Source organism: Physella acuta, unplaced genomic scaffold (assembly GCF_028476545.2).
Source record: "Physella acuta isolate Inbredline_101_S28 unplaced genomic scaffold, ASM2847654v3 ptg000466l, whole genome shotgun sequence".
Lineage (NCBI taxonomy): Eukaryota > Metazoa > Mollusca > Gastropoda > Physidae > Physella > Physella acuta.
Genome location: NW_026731985.1, coordinates 1,699,823 through 1,720,008, shown reverse-complemented (window position 1 = coordinate 1,720,008; position 20,186 = coordinate 1,699,823). Strand labels below are relative to the sequence as shown.

The 20,186-nt window shown below is 40.1% G+C and overlaps 1 protein-coding gene across 1 annotated transcript; it reads right to left on the bottom strand.

Annotated features, from left to right (window-relative positions):
- Window positions 1-7,144: 7,144 nt before the first annotated feature.
- On the bottom strand, window positions 7,145-12,104 carry LOC131943807 (uncharacterized). The gene is made up of 2 exons (XM_059304095.1): window positions 11,883-12,104; window positions 7,145-8,215 (listed from the first exon to the last, which is right to left on the bottom strand). The coding sequence occupies exons 1-2, from the start codon at window positions 12,036-12,038 to the stop codon at window positions 7,700-7,702; spliced, it is 672 nt and encodes a 223-aa protein (XP_059160078.1). The 5' UTR covers window positions 12,039-12,104; the 3' UTR covers window positions 7,145-7,699.
- Window positions 12,105-20,186: the final 8,082 nt, after the last annotated feature.

The following is a 20,186-nucleotide window of genomic DNA, read 5'->3' as shown; positions in this document are numbered from 1 at the left end:
TTGGATGTCTACCTCTTATTTATAGCCGTCGGTTCACGCGGCTCGGAGCACGCGAGAGGCGGGGCGTTAACCAATCGGAGAGAAGACCGGAAGTTGCCGGAACTTGACGAGACGTCGGCACGGTTACCGCCAAGCTATTTTTAAAACGGGATTGAAAAAAAAGTTTGTTGGTAAAAATCTTCACCGGCAACCGTTTTGTGGGGGAATTTTTTTTTTTTTGGGAAGAATTGTGTAATTATTGCCGGCAAATACCAGAGGGGATGGAACTAAGGAGGGGGAGGGGGGAAGGAAGGGGGGTGAGAGATAATATTTGCCTAAAATAACCCGATTAATGCCGACGTCCTGCTTTATGTGCAGGGAGTGATTAAAGATGCCAGGTCAAAATAAAAAGGGGAAACAATATGGCCGTGCCAGAGAGAATAAATTTATTTAACTCTAAATGTTTGGATGTGGTAAATCTAAGGCCAATGTCTGGATGTGGTACATCTAAGGCCGATGTTTGGATGTGGTAAATCTAAGGCCGATGTTTGGATGTGGTAAATCTAAGGCCGATTTCTAAAGGTGGTAAATCTAAGGCCGATGTCTGGATGTGGTAAATCTAAGGTGGTAAATCTAAGGCCGATGTTTGGATGTGGTAAATCTAAGGCCGATGTCTGGATGTGGTAAATCTAAGGCCGATGTCAAAAGTTGGTTAATCTAAGGCTGATGTCTAGATGTGGTAAATCTAAGGCCGATGTCTAGATGTGGTAAATCTAAGGCCGATGTCTAGATGTGGTAAATCTAAGGCCGATGTTTGGATGTGGTAAATCTAAGGCCGATGTCTGGATGTGGTAAATCTAAAGCCGATATCTGGATGTGGCAAATCTAAGGCCGATGTTTGGATGTGGTAAATCTAAGGCCGATATCTGGATGTGGTAAATCTAAGGCCGATGTTTGGATGTGGTAAATCTAAGGCCGATGTCAAAATGTGGAAACTATAAGCAGCCTGTCAACGTTTAGGATATAATGGCACGTATATATATAACTTCAAGTTAAGGCAACCGATCCTTAATGTTGCCCACTTTAGTGACCAAAGCCCAAATGTTGCCCACTTTAGTGACCAAAGCCCAAATGTTGCCCACTTTTGTAACCACAGCCCAAATGTTGCCCACTTTTGTAACCACAGCCCAAAAGTTGCCCAACTTAAAACAACCAAACAATAATAACTTTCTGATGTGCATCTTCTAATCAAGGTATACAATGGCGTCTGGACTGCAAACGACCTCATCACTTACTGCAGTCAAAAGCCAACCGCCCGACTAATGTCACCATGAAAGGGAGATCAATACAAACTCTGCTCCACCCCCAATGCTAGCCAACACGTTTGAGTAAAATATAATTTACGGTGGTTTACTGAAGTCAGGATTTAATCGGGATGATCAAGAACATCAAAGAACTGCGGGGTGCAAGTGGGAAACATCTGCTTTTGTTGGGGGCTACATTTTAGACTTTTGGACAATTAGAAGAATCCTGGTCAATAGACGCAGAATTTTGGCTAATTGACGTAGAGTGTTGGCCCATTGAGGAAGATTGTTGGTGAATTGAGATAGAATGTTGACCAATAGGGGCAGAATATAGACCGATGGGAGAAGAAATAAGATACAATAGTACAAAGATTTATGTGTGAAATAAGATACAATTTAGCGACAGACAATCAGTAGACAACAGCCCCAAACTTACAAGGATCTGTAGAGGTAGCGTTACATACTAGACAAACAATGCACCTGACAAATTTACCCCCCCCCCCTCCAGCCATAAACTCTCATTACAAATTTTTTTACAGATTTAAAAAAGTCAAATTTAAGCTTCAAAAAACTGTTGTGGTAAAATTATTTGACCCTTTATTTTAAAGCCAATAGAATCAGACTCAGAATTAAGCTGTTTATTTCTGATTTATAAAGTCGTAATATTTATGGGTTTGTAATGTTTTGTGGTTGCTTTAAAGGAAGGTCGATCCAAATAGATATATTGAACTAGTGTTAGTAATCGAGCTTTAAATAGGCGCATGCTATAAATTCGTTTTTTTTTATCGCTAAACATTGTGAATTTCTTTTTAATGTATGTTATTGTTTCTTATACTAATAGGCCAAATACTTCAACATTGTGTTAATTGGAGAACCGTGGAAAGAATTAGTTGTAACAATGTAGGTTATGTGACATATTTGATAAATGGTATGTTTGAAATCATTGATAAATGATATTTTAGTCATATTAGATAAATGATATTTTAGCCATATTTGATAATTTTTTTAATGATGTTTGACATAATTGATAAATCAAATGTTAAGAAGGTGATCATTGGGGGTATTCGTGTGTGTGGGAGGGGGTGGGAATTTAGTGCCCCCCCCCCCCACCCCCCCCCCCCCCCGATCTGAAGAAAAAAATATCTGAAAGAAACCTTATGTGGAAAAAACCAGATCTAGTTACCTGGTCAGTACTTTTGTCATGGTCAGACAGACGGCATGCTAACTTGTATAACAGGGGAGGTAGTTGCGGAAAAATGTTTTTGTGTTAAATAAAATAAAGATTATGCCCCTTGAATTTGTTTTATAAATTAACAAATAATTAATTATATTTGTATCTTTAAGCTGATACTGAAGAAGTCATCAAATAAAGTCAGCTGATGAAGTAGCAATTTAAGTCATGAAACAATAAGCTGGAGTGAACTCCATTAATCTTTCTAGTTGGTATGGTAATTCTACTTGAAGAATCGGACTTTCAAAAATCTAGGTTGTGATAAAATATTATAAAACCGCTCGATTTTTAAGAAAAAATTTATTATTATTTTTTTTTTTGTTGAGAAAACTTATTGAGACGAAAGATGTTTAGATATTACTGTTGTTTTAGATTATGATATACAATTAACTCGAATTTTCTTTTCAATTACACAAAATAGAGTAAGGTTTCACTTTCAGTTATCGGGAATCGCTCTAAAGATGATAGAAACAAAGGTATATAACGAATAAATATTCCTTCTTAGACCTAGCGATCTATTGGGCAGATAAAGTAGAGTTCATATTTATTAATCTCGGCATGTGAAGGGATGGTGTGGGCAGCACTATGCCCGGCGGCCTGTACATTCCCCAACGTAAGTCAGGTACTCACCAGAGCTGGGTGGACTCAGGGACATCCCAGAGTCACATATAATCGAATACTTACAAACCGGTGTCCGCCTATCTGAAACGGTTCTCAAATCATCGTGTTTACACACTGACAGACACACATACAGACTAGATAAGAAACTTGTAATTTTCCTGCTCAGGAAGGCGGAAAACGAAAGAATTTGTCAAACTATCGATTTCAATGTTTTGCCCGATTACAATACTTACCCTACTCTGTATACAAGAAAAATAATGTTCAACCAACCCTAGTAGAGTTGTAGGAATTTTAAAAAAACAACCCCCTATGGTAGATGCTTCTCTATACTGTAAGCCCTATACGGCCCACCCCACCCCACCCCACCACCACACGTTTTATATCCCCCAATACATTCCGGCATGCTAGCGGGAGACATTGCGTGCACAAAAGATCTGTCTGATGTATGGGGTTAACAGCCATTTTTCTTTGTCACAAAATTATTTTTTTTAGGTAGGTGTGTAACAGTGTTTTACTTTTCTACAGGTGTGTCTAAAAGCTTTTACTTTTCTGCAGGTGTGTTACACAATTTTATCTTTAGGCAGGTGTGTCTAAAACAGGGGTCTCCAAACTACGGCCCGCGGGGTCCTCTCATCCGGCCCGCGGAGATCTTTTTGTCCACGGAAAAAACATTTGTTGGTAATGGCTGAGGAACTTTGCTCAGAAAAATCACGACATGCCTGGAAGAAACTGGCCCCCGAACTGAAATTTGATATGTAATGCGGCCCTCGGGCTGAAAAGTTTGGAGACCCCTGGTCTAAAAGTTTCACTTCTCTGCAGGTGTGTCCCACCTTTATGTCCAGGAAGTGAATTGTTCTCTGATACATCACTAAACTATCAACTTGCTAGGGCAAACAAAACTAAGTTTGGTTTGTTGACAGGCTTTGTTCTCTAGGCACAACTTGTGTGACTTATTGGATGATATGTGTGTGGAGCAGGTGTGTGGGGCAGGTGAGGGAGTCAGGTGTGTGGGGCATGAGTGTGAGGCATGTGTGTAGGGTGCGAATGTGTGTATATGTTCAAAATGTATATATGTGTATGTGTACCTATAAGTGCATGTTCATATATGCATGTATGGGGGTTGTTGTATGTATGAATGTGTGTGTGTGTGGATTTGTAAAACGGTTTATGCACGTGTGTATGCGTATGTGTATGTGTGTGTGCGTATAAGTGTATGCGTATGTGTGTGCAGGTGTTTGTACATAGCACACACTGTAAGACTTTGATACCAGAGCGTGTTTGAGCGTCACTCCAAAAGTGTATGTGTGTGCTGGTGTTTGTACATAGCACACACTGTAAGACTTTGATACCAGAGCGTGTTAGAGCATCAGTCCAAAAGTGTATGTGTGTGCAGGTGTTTGTACATAGCACACACTGTAAGACTTTGATACCAGAGCGTGTTTGAGCGTCACTCCAAAAGTGTATGTGTGTGCTGGTGTTTGTACATAGCACACACTGTAAGACTTTGATACCAGAGCGTGTTTGAGCGTCACTCCAAAAGTGTATGTGTGTGCAGATGTTTGTACATAGCACACACTGTAAGACTTTGATACCAGAGCGTGTTTGAGCGTCATTCCAAAAGTGTATGTGTGTGCAGATGTTTGTACATAGCACACACTGTAAGACTTTGATACCAGAGCGTGTTTGAGCGTCGGTCCAAAAGTGTATGTGTGTGCAGATGTTTGTACATAGCACACACTGTAAGACTTTGTTACCAGAGCGTGTTTGAGCGTCAGTCAAAAAGTGTATGTGTGTGCAGGTGTTTGTACATAGCACACACTGTAAGACTTTGATACCAGAGCGTGTTTGAGCGTCAGTCCAAAAGTGTATGTGTGTGCAGGTGTTTGTACATAGCACACACTGTAAGACTTTGATACCAGAGCGTGTTTTGTGTGCAGGTGTTTGTACATAGCACACACTGTAAGACTTTGATACCAGAGCGTGTTTGAGCGTCAGTCCAAAAGTGTATGTGTGTGCAGGTGTTTGTACATAGCACACACTGTAAGACTTTGATACCAGAGCGTGGTTGAGCGTCAGTCCAAAAGTGTATGTGTGTGCTGTTGTATGTACATAGCACACACTGTAAGACTTTGATACCAGAGCGTGTTAGAGCATCAGTCCAAAAGTGTATGTGTGTGCTGTTGTATGTACATAGCACACACTGTAAGACTTTGATACCAGAGCGTGGTTGAGCGTCAGTCCAAAAGTGTATGTGTGTGCTGTTGTATGTACATAGCACACACTGTAAGACTTTGATACCAGAGCGTGTTAGAGCATCAGTCCAAAAGTGTATGTGTGTGCTGTTGTATGTACATAGCACACACTGTAAGACTTTGATACCAGAGCGTGTTAGAGCATCAGTCCAAAAGTGTATGTGTGTGCTGTTGTATGTACATAGCACACACTGTAAGACTTTGATACCAGAGCGTGTTTGAGCCTCAGCCCAAGATAAAAAACAAACCGGAAGTGTGGAACCACAGCCAGATTAGCTTATCATTAGCCAGCTATAATTCCAGCTATGATTGGCCAGCTATGATTCCAGCTAGCCAGTAGCGTAGCGAAAGAGGGGGGGGGGGTGAGGGGGGGACATATGTCCCCGGGCGCCGACCTTAGGGGGCGCCAAAATGGGTTGGAAAAATAAATTGAAAGGTTGAGGGGGGGTGCAAATCGAAAGTTTGAGGGGGGGGATGCAAATCGAAAAGTTTGTCACCGGGCGCCGGGAAGGGTCGCTACGCCTCTGCAGCTAGCTCGACGTAACCAGCTTGCTGTTTGATTTTGAAGGCTCTATTGTCGTGTGTGCATTCTTCTTCACCTACCCTATCAAGTTCAAGATCTCAAACAAAATTTCAAATTTTCCAAAAATTTCAAATTATAGTCAAGCCCTTAAGTGTGTGTACACATTAGTCTAGAACAGGCCGTTACATTTTTATTTATCTTAAAGGACTTTCCCGTTAAGAAGCGCGAGTGGTGTTTTCTTAACCCCGTCGGTGACCCCATGACCTCTGTGTTTGTTCGCCTGAGTCGGCTCTATTCAATCGTTTGACACTTTTACTTTTCGTATTGAAGCTTTGAGTGTAGGCCTACCTGTACTCTAGCGGCGGTTGGTGAATACCTGGCCAGGTGACGTCACAGCTCTGTGCGACACGAGTTCATATCTGACACATAAACATTTCGACTAGACGATTAGCAATAGGCTATTGGCAGCTACACAACTAGACTATTGGTAACTACACAACTAGACTATTGGCAACTACACAACTAGACTATTGGCAACTACACAACTAGACTATTGGAAAACACACAACTAGACTATTGGCAACTACACACAACTAGACTATTGGAAACCACATACAACTAGACTATTGGCAACTACACACAACTAGACTATTGTCGACTACACAACTAGACTATTAGCAACTACACATGCCTAGACTATTGGCAACTACAATACTAGACTATTGGCAACCACACACAACTAGACTATTGGCAACTACACAACTAGACTATTGGCAACTACACTACTAGACTATTGGCAACTACACACAACTAGACTATTGGCAACTACACTACTAGACTATTGGCAACTACACACAACTAGACTATTGGCAACTACACTACTAGAATCTTGGCAACTACACTAATAGACTATTGGCAACTACACACAACTAGACTATTGGCAACTACACTACTAGACTATTAGCTACTAGAAATAATTAGGCAATTGACAACTATGCAAGGTTGGATAGTTAACAACTACTTACTACCTTTGACAAATCATTATAACTAGACTATTGAAAACAAATACAAGTTTAGATATTTGGCAACTACACGCATGTAGACCACAGGCTGACATTATTAAACATTTAACAAACATACAAGTATATTTAATATACATTGACACAACTACAAGCTGGTCTAAATATTGAAATAGAAATAAAAAGCTTCAACATATGAACAAACTAGATTTAGCTTAAAATATTTAAATTTAATACAGTAAAATTATTTACAACTCTTTGTTGATGAGAACTTGAGGCAAAGTCAGATACTAGCCTGTCACTATGACGTCATAATTGTCATGTGATGTCAGTGTCATCTAGTCGTTGAATGTCACATCTGCAGAATTTTTATATGTCAGTGCCTACACATCACAGAGATGGCATCAATCCTTGTTTTTTTGACATTTGTGATGTCACTTAATGTCTGCAAGCTAGACGGAATCTATAAATAGATTTTAAAAATCTATTTGGCAGACGGAAGTCAGAGATTTAGCTGGACCAAAATCAGACTGTTAACTGGCCACACAGTTTACATCAATCGATGATTACCTCTAGCTCACAATCAATCGATGATTAGCCACAGCTTTACAAAGATTAACAAACTACAGATCAATAACTGCATGGCTACAAATATAAAATCAATACACTTAAGAAGGAATGCTTGTATCAGGAAACCAAATTGTAGCAAGATATGTAAATATATGCAAAGTATGGGAAGCGAAATGTTTTAAAAAGTCTGGATGTTTATGTTAGAGTTTGTACTCAAGCAAAACGTCATAGCTGGTGCCATCCTTGTCGTAGTTGGCGTTGACCGTTGCTTTGTTTACTTTACCTCGGTACTTGTACACCTCCGCCTTCCCTTCCCACCAGTCCCCTTTCTGGGCCAGGTGGAACCACTCCTCCCCGCAGTGGATTGCCACCTTCTGAGCTTTTGGGACGATCATCTTGAAGTGGACGCTTCCGGTTTCAGATGGGTCAAGAAACAGAGGCTCATCCAGGTAGCAATGATCCTTGTAGAACTTCGTGTAGGCTTTGACGTAAGGTTGAGCGGGTCTGGAAACGCGCGCGAATTCGATCAGGTAGTTGTAGACGTTGGGTAGGGATTCCGTGGCCTCGCTCTCAGACAGAGAGAAAATCTGGAACTTGTAGAAGCCACTTTCAGGCACCCCCACATGGAACCGTAGGGCGCTGTCGTCTTTCCGCTGGATCAACACGTACTCGGGCAGTTCCACGTTGTCACGGCACCTGGTCAGCTTCGTCACCACCTGATCGAGATAATTAATTGTAATCAATTTAATTACCGGCAACATATTCATACGTTGACAATAGATAGACAAGAGAAACAAACGCAATACATGCGAGTCTAGAAAAAAAAAAAAAAAAAACAATCCAAAAAAAAAAAAAAAAAAAAAAAACCCCACTGTAAAAAAAAAAATTTCCAACTGCTGAATAACAATTTTCCACAGCATAAAAAAAGTTTTACACTGCTATAAACTGCAACAAAGACGCTATAGAATGGCTGATAACAATGGGCTATAGGAGCATTGTGGGTGGTTTAGTGTGGCTGTATCACAGAAAGCTTTAGGTGGGTAGATCAAGTAACTGTGTGGGTGTACTTGATCACACAGCTGTGTTTATAAAGTTAAGCCATGATTCAGTGTTAGTCTCATACATTGACATCTGGTAGGTTGATCAACACACCCAACAAGTGGACACAATCAGCTAGTTGGCCAACACAACCAACAAGTGGCCAACATACCAAACACGTTGGCCAACATACTCAACAAGTGGCCAACACAATCAGCTAGTTGGCCAACACACTCAACAAGTGGCCAACACACTCAGTTAGTTGGCCAACACACTCAGCTAGTTGGCCAACACACCCAACAAGTGGCCAACACACTCATCAAGTGGCCAACACACTCAGCTAGTTGACCAAAACACCCAACAAGTGGCCAATACAATCAGCTAGTTGGCCAACACACCCAACACGTTGGCCAACAAACCCAACACGTTGGCCAACAAAGCCAACACGTTGGCCAACACAATTAGCTAGTTGGCCAACACACTCAGCTAGTTGGCCAACACACCCAACACGTTGGCCAACAAACCCAACACGTTGGCCAACACAATCAGCTAGTTGGCCAACACACTCAGCTAGTTGGCCAACATACTCAACACGTTGGCCAACATACTCAACACGTTGGCCAACACACCCAACAAGTGGCCAACATACCCAACAAGTGGCCAACATACCCAACACGTTGGCCAACATACTCAACACGTTGGCCAACACACTAAGTAATTTGGCCAACACACTCAGTAAGTGGCCGGCACACTCAGCAAGTTGGCCAACATACTCAGCAAGTGGCCAACAAACACAGCAAGTGGCCAACACACACACGTCAAAACGGCTAACACACCCAACACATGAGTGCAATATCAGCCATCGAGTTATTACCCCACACACGTCCTCAAACTGACTGTTACAACATTAATCACGTGATACGTGTATCCTGTTATGACTCATTCAATCGATGAAATATTTCACAACCTGCCGCTAACGAAAATCATTTTTTTATAATATCGAGTTTAAATCAGCAGTCAGTTGAAGCTTAACGGTCTGCAGAGCTGAAACCATTTTTCATTTCAACTGTCGTCTTTGTTAGGGTTGTTTGAGGGTTGGATATACAATCAAAAACTTGATGTGTGTTGGGTTTTTGTTGGGATTAGACAGATTTATTTTCTTAATTTTTTAGCCACACGTTATGGTGCACAAAAAACGTGGGTCGGGCAGATGGGTCGGGAAATTTGATGGTGAACGTACCCACGTTTTTTGTCAGTCATCACAAGAACCTGCACAGCTCGAGGATGCACAAAAGAAAAATTTATTTTCTACTTTTTAGTCCACAAGAAAAACGTGGTTTTTTAAAAAGTTTTTTTAAAGTATTATATATATATATATATATATATATATATATATATATATATATATATATATATATATATATATATATATATTCATACACATTAATATGTATACCACCCCGTATGTATTCGCGCTCAACTGGCATGTGAATGTACTTCAAGAAAAAAAGAAAATTATACAAGTCAGGCTGTCATTTAATGTCATGCTACTGTCATTTAATGTCATGCTACTTTTTTTCATGATTACGTTACATGTCACTATTTCTAAGCATATCAAAATAAACACTTAGAAACAAAAATTACATCAGATAGCACTGAACTAACTGTAACTGAAAAAAGGATCTATGGGAGTTCTTAGACCCCCACCTCTCTCCCCTCCCCCCTTACGGTCTTATTTACGCCTAGCATAAACGCCTGCGGATGAGAGAGTGTACAAATTAAGCTTGACACGAATTCAGCAACCATAACTCTCCACCGTTCACATTTTTTTGAACAACTGACACGTTCAAAACTTTTCTTTTTAAAACATGGCGTGTCTCAACCACTCGGAAATCTGTTGACTGGGCACATCCAAGTAGGTCAGATATATATTCACTTGTGTTAAACACAGCTGGGATGTTTTCTTTTGTAAGCAATTAAAGAGGGTGGGTGGAGGTGGTACGGTTAACCGAATGTTGGGATACAGGTGCAGTAAAGTGGTGTTGTTATCGAGGTAAGGCACATTTGTGTTGTGGTATAACTCAGCGAAAAATTAAAGAAGTGCTTAAATTCTCTCATAATTTCTATAAACTGCTTTTTGTTTCAAAACATCTATGTCTGTGCTAAAACATCAAATTTTGTGATGTGTAAAATAAGTTCCAGTTGTTTTCCTAAAACATCCAGATGTTGGGAAAAAACATCTCCAGATGTGCTTAAATATCCTGATGTTGTGATAAAATATCCAATTGTTGTGGTAAAACATCCAATTGTTGTGGTAAAACATCTCCAGATGTGCTAAAACATCCAATTGTTGTGGTAAAACATCCAGATGTTATGCGGACGTGTCCTGGAGCAGACGACTTAACATCCGTCTTCCCTGTCACCCTCCAGCTGTACACGAAACGACCGTGACCTTGTGTCATGTTTTTGTTTGTTTGCATATCTCATGGAGATGAAATGAATATTTTCCACACTAAACCTTGACTGGCCAATTAATTTTGGCCCCGTGCCTAGTGGATATAGTACATCTGACCTGCTAGCGTACACATGTCTTGTTACTATAGTACACGCTTCTTGTCTACGAGGTGTTTTTGTACATAAGTGCACAACTGTACGCCGTATGAATCATTCAAGTAGAGCAAGGGTCTCCAAACTACGGCCCGCGGGCCGGATCCGGCCCGCGAGGTCCTCTCATCCGGCCCGCGGGATCTTTTTGTCCACGGAATAAACGTTTGTTGGCGATGGCTGAGGGACTTTGCCCAGAAAAATCAAAGACATGTTTGGAATTAACTGGCCCCCGAACTGAAATTTGATAGTTAATGCGGCCCTTGGACTGAAAAGTTTGGAGACCCCTGAAGTAGAGCATGCAAGACCTCAGTTGATTTATAGTAATACAACAACGTACCTACTTGCATCTGTGGTTTATTTTATGTTTATTTTATTTAATGATAAAAATACACACACACACACACACACACACACACACATATATATATATATATATATATATATATATATATATATATATATATATATATATATATATATACGGTTTTCCGTATGGGCAGATATCTCCAACCACGCCCTAGAGTCTTGACATTCGATGAGTCAGCGAGCAGGGAGTGCTCACTGTTTTCTACGTACGAGCGCGTTAGAAAAAGAATTGACTCACTCGGCCACAATGTCCCAGGACGAAAATGACCCACCCGGATTGCGCCACAATGTCCTGTACAAGTATATGACCCACCCGGAAACCACCCACCGTCCAGTTTCGTCTGGAAATGTTGACTAAAACGATGGTCTTACCTTGACTGGGATGCCTGTCTTGAGCTTGATCGAGACATTGTTGTTGGCCACCACCTTAAACTCAGCGTCCTTGTGGCTGTCAGTCTTCAGGTGCAGTTCACTGAACTTGGGCTGAGCACCCAGGAAGCCATGGGGTAGGTCGGGCTTAGCAGACATGATACAGGTCTGTCGTCTGCTGATTCACACAACGTGAATGGGTGGGGAAGCTAGCGGTTATTTACTTCTATATACATCCAACTGTGGCCAATCAGACGCCGCCTGGCTTGTCACGTGAGCTGCGAGCGTAGGTTCGTGTGTCTATAAATAGCCAGCGCATGTGACGACGGAAATTTTCTCTTTAAGGTAGTCAAGTAGGCGAAGTGGGGGACAAGTGCTGGGACGGCGAGAAGAGAGGGGAGGGCGGCGCTCGGAAAATTAGTCGTGGGGGTGATGGAAGGCGGCGCTGGGCAAATTAGTCATGGGGTGGGGCGATGGAAGGTGGGGTTGCGCTAGTTGTTTGTGGGGTGGCGGTTGGACGACGGAAGGCGCGGCTAGGCAAAATAGTTGTAGGCTGGGGGGGGGGGGGGGGGGGGGCGACGTAAGGCGTGGGCTAGATCTTTGGCAGGGGCGACGCCAGGCCATATGATCTGAGTGCTCGGTCGTTTGATTTAAATGTAGAGAAAGACAGCAAAGATGGCTGCCGATGTTTTTTTAGTTAAATTTGTCTAAAACGTGTGTGTATGTGACTTCGGACACTTGAGGGGGGGGGGGGCATTTATTGAATTTCGGGCGTTGAAAGAAACTCTGGGCATTTTTTTTTTGACAAAATGAGAAGTATGTTGTGTGATTTATAACTGGAGCTATTAGCTTACAATGTTTGTAGTAGTTGGTTTAGAGATTATATAGGTATATACATTGTCATATCGCATGTAACAGTTGGTTTAGAGATTATATAGGTATATACATATTGTATGTAGCAGTTGGTTTAGAGATTATGTAGGTAGAAATGAATATTTTTGGTATTAGAAACTTGGAATAATAAGCTTTAAACAGAATACACTGGCAATCATAATGGATTGAATAATATAATTAAGCAAACGAATTTTTCCTCATTTAAGACTACGATTTATTATAAAACTTTAGAATTCATCCACCCTATATTTTAACGCATCTATTTATTCATAAGTCGCCCACGCTAGTCCATGCTAGTCCACGCTATTCCACGCTAATCCAGGCTAGTCCACGCTAATCCAGGCTAGTCCACGCTAGTCCACGCCATTCCACGCTAGTCCATGTTGTTCCACGCTAGTCCACGCTAGTCCACGCTATTCCATGCTAGTCCACGCTATTCCACGCTATTCCACGCTATTCCACGCTAGTCCACGCTATTCCACGCAAGTCAGCCTTTATTGTAATCAGTTTCTACACATGATGAACGACCAGGGTCTAGCTTGGATGTGTACCCGCATATTTAAACAGATGTCATCATCTAGCAACCACTTGTCTACCTGACAGCATGTCTTCTCTCCAGTCCTCTACATCATCTACCTGATTTTGTTAAGGTAGGGAAGGGTGGGACAGGCAGACACACACGTATAAGTAGACACCACAACACCTGTTTTATTAGACCTTTGTACCTGACCACCCCGCATTATTCAAGATTAAAGCAAAGAGCCCCTAAGTAATTCTATGTTCATACACATTGTACAATAAGTGACCACAAAAATCTTGTCCAATTTCCTTTATTTTATGACAAAGTCATTTGTCAAAAATACATCTCTAATAAAAAAGAAAAATGCCAACTCGTAGTTATTTTAATCTAGTTACATTGAAACAACATTGATTTAATCTGATAAAAGTAATTAGTTCTGATTAAAGATGTAAAAACCGGAACAAAGGTCTGCTTGTTGTTATTTTGTCTAACTAAATGTATCTTCTAGGGTGAGAGTGGGTGTGGGGTTGGGGGTGTTAGTGGGGGGGGGGGGGGAGGAAGGTAGGTTGTGACCCCAAGAAATTTTTATTATGTTAACAAAGGGTTGGTGGTTGTAGAAATATTGGAGTTGTGGGTGTGGTTGGGGGGGGGGGGTTAACGAAATGTTGTAAGGAGGTTAGAGTTATCGTACTTTAACATTATTTTGTAGATGTGAAAAGCCCTTAAGGGACATCAAACTGTATCATGATTGCGTTGTTTAAAGCTGTAGTTGACCGTTGGCGCCCGTACGGTTTAATAACAGTTACCACGGAAACAGCGTGCTACAAAGGTATCATGTAAAGGCTACACCTAGATGTCGTCAGGTAATTGTTTGTCGCCTTCGTCACGTGACTTAGTACCTGATATCAGATCTGGCATCAAACGTCTCCGCTACGGTATACAGGTGCAGGCGTGACGTGGGGTTGCGGGGGTGGGGGGGGGGGGGGTTCAGAGGATAATGGGATTACATTGGGTTTTTTTTGGATAGCTTTATTGGAAAGATTATTTTCAAGAAAGTATTAACTATATACAACAATAATATAACAAAGATCAATACTAAATATTTACACGTTAAAATTCTTTAATATATTTTATATTACACCTACAATCAATCATCATTCTATACACACATACATATTTCCTATATAAAGAAAAAACATTTCTATATTTCTAGGTCGTCCATGAAGGCAATAGTTATATTGTGGGTGAACTGAACTGCTTTGGTTTTAATATAACGCTTAATTAGCACTAGAATTATCCAAAGTTAAAGTGCGATTTTATTTCAGTGCTGTGCCATGGTAAAGTGCGATATCACTGTAGAGCTTTGCTAGGGTAAAGTGCGAGAACACTGTCGAGCTATGCTAGGGTAAAGTGCGATATAACTGTAAAGCTATGCTAGGGTAAAGTGCGATATCAATGTAGAGCTATGCCAGGGTAAAGTGCTATATCAATGTAGAGCTATGCTAGGGTAAAGTGCGAGAACACTTCCGTATGGTGTCATAAAAGAAAAGTAAATGAGGCAATGCATGTGTGTTGGATTCAATAATCTATTTATAGAGATACACTGTGCCAGGTCAACCTATGTTACTATATATAGACAGGTCACACTATGTTATATATAGACAGGTCACACTGTGTTATATATAGACAGACCACACTATGTTAAATCTAGACAGATCAGACTGTGTTATATAGACAGGCCACATATGTATGTGGTAAGGATAGCTTGACTTGTTCACGCGGGCACTCAGCATGTAGACATCTAACCACCCAACTGAAACCCCCGTGACCCCAATGTTTACCAAACCGTAAACTACGTCCGGCCACCCTAGACGCCCCCCACCCCCATGTAACTATGGAAACAGACAGGGAAACAACAGACCGAATCAAAGGGACACCATCTAACCACACGACCACATAAACAGGGAATTCCCTCTGTAAATACAACACCAAATCCTGTTGAGATAAAATATCTAGTCATCAAATCAATCAAAAGACATACACATCTAGTGCATGAAATAAAACACAACACCTATTACAATGTTGTTTAGTGTGTTTTGTAAACATCCTCTTAAAAAAATATTTAGAATAATTCTTTCAATGTTTTTCTCTTTACTGTGATGTCTGTAGCTTCCTATAATCAATAAAACACTCCACCCTTTCTATTTTAAAATGAAAAAAAAATAACGCCTCCCCAATACAACTCATCCCATTTAGGTAGGAGGCTATACAAGAATTGCTATGACAATGAACGATCAAATTATAGGCTACCTGGATAACAAACAATCAACAAACAGTAAAGCTATTGAAGTGGCTTTCATACCGGAGTTTTAAGTAGTTGCCAGATGGCAGTTTTAATGACCAAATTGGAATACCCTTTTAAATCTGCAAAGGAAAATAGAATTTATTAAATGATATGTAAATAAAGTATAAAAGTTTCGATAAATGGCTGATTCTACGAAGGGGGAGGGGTAGGTGGGCTCATGCGAACGTTTTTTTTTTTTTTTTTTTTGCGTGCTGAAATTAGTTCTTTGAGCACTGTGTGAGTCTAGCATCTGACATACAGCAAGTCTTTGAGCACTATGTGACGTCTAGTATCTGACATACAGCAAGTCTTTGAGCACTATGTGACGTCTAGTATCTGACATACAGCAAGTCTTTGAGCACTATGTGACGTCTAGCATCTGACATACAGCAAGTCTTTGAGCACTATGTGACGTCTAGTATCTGACATATAGCTAGTCTTTGAGCACTATGTGACGACTAGCATCTTACATATAGCAAGTCTTTGTGACGTCCAGTATCAACACAATTTGTAAGAGATCTAACAAAACAAATGTTTAAACTAACAACCGTTTAAAACGTTGACAAACATGCAAACAAATACACATTTATTTTATTTTCTTCTTTTTTAGCGCCCATATATTTGTTTATTGATATAAACTTTTTTTTTACATTTGTTTTTCTGTTATAAAATAGAGTGAATGTTATGATTTATTAATGAGCCATAACTGAGTGCACACGATATGTGTGTGTGTGTGTGTGCGTGTGTGTATGAGAAAGCGCGACACTTTTAACATACGTATCTTTAATTAATAAAAAAAATTAAAATCTAATTATGTCCAAATGATTCACACATCACACTGTCAAAAGAAAGTGGCCGTAGTTTCAAGTTAAGCAATTATGATGATTTCAAAAAGATTAATTTTCTAACAAAAGTTACTCCTGACGAAAGAGGTAAGCGTTAAAACTGCCAACTAATGTCACTATTGAATAAAAGTAGTAAAAGTTACTTCCCTTGAATGTATTAATAATTTTACAAAGGTACACAACCATAATGTTGCTTTAAGAGAATGCTAAGAAATTAGATTGTAATAAAATAAAAAAAAGTTAACCAATTGTTTTTAAAACAATCTAAGTAAATAATAATATTCTATGTGATTGTATTTCACTTTGAATATTTTTCTCACAAACTTATAAATTTCAATTATTATTTTATTCTAGTTTAAAATAAAAAACGCTTACCAATATTTAAAAAACTTTATGTTGAAGAAAAAGTATTTAAGATAGGTAAGTGATGTCGATAATTCTCTCGTCTATGCTTTACTTGTAAACGACTTAACATTAACAGGGGTCGGAAAAAAAATTAAAAAAAAAGGGGGGGTCGACAACCTGCGGCTCGCGAGCCGCATGCGGCTCTTTTAATGTCAAGATGCGGCTCTCCAGTTCCATAATTATTATATTATTTCATTTTCATAACTCATAAAAATATTATACTGTAAAAAACAACAACTTTAAACAAGATAAAAACACTAAGAATAGATGGAGTAGACTGTATGCTGACAGCTACTTGGACACAAGGCCCAGCCCCACAATTGTGCTGTGGTTAGTCCCGTGGCAGTGGTTCCATGCTTTCCCCTACCGAAGTGCACATTTTTTAAAATTACATTCGCTTCCTCTGTCTGTCTGTCTAGATTGAAACGCCGGAGCGAAAATTCGGACACTTCTAACTGACAGATACGGTTATTGTTACGGTAATTGGTACGTGGGTCAAGACATAAAGACAATGCATTATGACATTAAATTTGACTTAATTGGATGCCTGATTAATTTTTTATGAATTAATTAAAATTTGGACCGAATTAGTAGGCAGTTCTATCCACACGCGTCATCACGGCCGTGTTGGGCGTGGAGCGAGGGGGGCTCTACGTCAAATGCGCGTCATCACGTTCAATTGGCGCGCGATGGTTTTTAGTCGGGTCAGCAGTATAGTTCTTTACCACTAGAATACGCCGTCCCTTAATATTTTACTGAAACTTTAGCTATAAACTTGACAATGGTTTTTAGTCATGTAACTATTGTAAATAAACCATGTAAAGTACTGAAAAAAAATTCATAAAAAACGTTTTAATAACAATAACAAGCTTTTATGTAATAATGTACTAAAAAGTAGAAAATAAATTATACACTACTATTTAAATAACCATATAGAAAAGGGTGGGTCTCTTCCTAAATATTAGACACTACTATTTAAATTACTATAAAGGAAAAGCGTGGGCCACTTTAGTATCTATTGGATACCTTTACTAATATTTAGAAAGAGACCCACGCTTTTCTTTTATGTTATTAAAACGTGTTTTTATGAATTTTTTTTCGAATATTTTTAATTGTATTTGTTATTTTATTCAGAAGGCATTTTTGTGTGTGTCAGTGTGCATTAATTTCAGTTTTTTTTTAGTTATTAGCTTCTAAATTGGGTAAGGATAGTGCTCTAGCTGATAATTTGATTTTATTATCCTAGCGGAGCTAGCTAAAATTCTTTACTATGTTTTGTGCGAAACGTGTATGTATTTGTATGAATATATATTATTTTATACTTAAACCAATTTATTTGAATTTATTTACCTAATTCTAATCAAATACCATAATACTGAAAAAAATATATTTGTAAGTGGCTCTTTAAAAACTGCGAGATTTTGAAAAATGTCGCTTTTGGCTCTCCCGCCCCAAAAGGTTGCCGACCTGACTTAGCATAAAGAAAGTATTGCAATAGTGCAATTAATCGAAATCGAGAATTTCACATGTCTCGACGTTTTACATCGCCCTGAGTCGGAAAAATATTTTGTTTTCATTCTACCGCTATGAATCTTTGGGAAGTTGTCAGAGGCGTAGCGATGGGGGGCAGGGGGGGGACGGACATATGTCCCTGGGCGCCGACCTTAGGGGGCGCCAAAATGGGTTGTAAAAACAAATTAAAATGTCAATTTAGCTGCATTTTTGAAGTTTGAAGGGGGGTGGGGGTGCAGTTGAGGGGGAGGGTTCGAATCGATGTTGAGGGGGGGGGGGGGTCCAAATTGATAAATTTGAAAATTTGCTCCCGAGGGGGGCCGCCAAATTGAAAGTTTGTCCCCGGGCGCCGGGAAGGGTCGCAACGCCTCTGGAAGTTGTTGAGAATACTCCTGGGGAGTGATATGCGGAAAAAAAAATCGAATTCACAGGAGTGGCACCCCGGCAGTCTGCGATTTTTCTCAATGTTTTGTATAAAAAATAAAAGTCGAATGCGGTCTGACACCGTTCATCCAAGTGCTATAAAGTATCACCTGATCTGGTATTATCTTGCAGGTGATCCAACAAACATCAGGTCAAATGTTACAGGTATTCAACATACATCAGGTGAAATCTTGCAGGTATTCAACATACAGGTTAAATATTGCAGGTGTTTAACAAACATTAGGTGAAATCGTGCAGGTATGCAACAAACATCAGGCCAAATGTTGCAGGTATTCAACATACATCAGATGAAATTTTGCGGGTATTCAACATACAGGTTAAATCTTGCAGGTATTCAACAAACAAAGGAATGACAGCTAACCGTAGGATATCAGCTACATCTCGTGTGCACATACATATGCGCAGGCGTAGACCAATATTTTCTTTGTGACATCCCCCCCCCCCCCTCCCCCCCCCCCCCCCCCACCATCAATGACCAATCTCTTGACTTTACCTGTAAACATCCGTGACGAATGTTTTCCCTGTCACATGACTGGTCTACAAAAATAACTAGCACGTGACTTGCGACCCTTTCAAAAGAAAACAAAAATATTATCTGGCTGTTGTACGATTTCTGTGATACGTGTCTAACTTTAACAGGGGACTGAGGAATTTCTTAAGTAAGGTAGAAAGACAACGGTATGGCCGAGTGGTGGTACATTCGACTGCTAACCCCAAAATGTTCGAGTTCGAGCACTTTTTTACGCTAGGGAAAGATAAAGCACCTGCATACAGTGCTGACCACAAAATCCCTCCACAGACAGAGGTAACTCTACTTCACCTGCCACACAGACCGCCAAGTTTGAAATGTTAACTTTCTGTTTACTCTACTTAATTAGAAAATTCCCTTCCGCCTCAAGAAACAACAACGTGCCAGCACACGTCACGTGTCTGAATATGTGACATAACACACGAACTGATCTCACATACGGTGGGATATGTTGTGCGTGGGCTGGTAGAAACTGCTGGGGACAATTGGGTAACATTATACCACAGGGACAATTGCGTAACATCACACCACAGACTGGGAAAAGTTAAGTCGTCTTTTATGGCTCGGCACAATAGACCAGTTTTACTTGGTTTCATACCCATGTGTTGAGGTGGGTTGATGTGTTGAGGTTGGTTGTTGTGCTTAGGTGGGTTGATGTGTTGAGGTGGCCTGATGTGTTGAACAGTGGCGTCGCAAGGTCGGGTGTCGTCCGGTGCGGCACTTCGTGGTGTCACACCCCTCCCAAGAAACAAAGGATATATATATATATATATATATATATATATATATATATATATATATATATATATATATA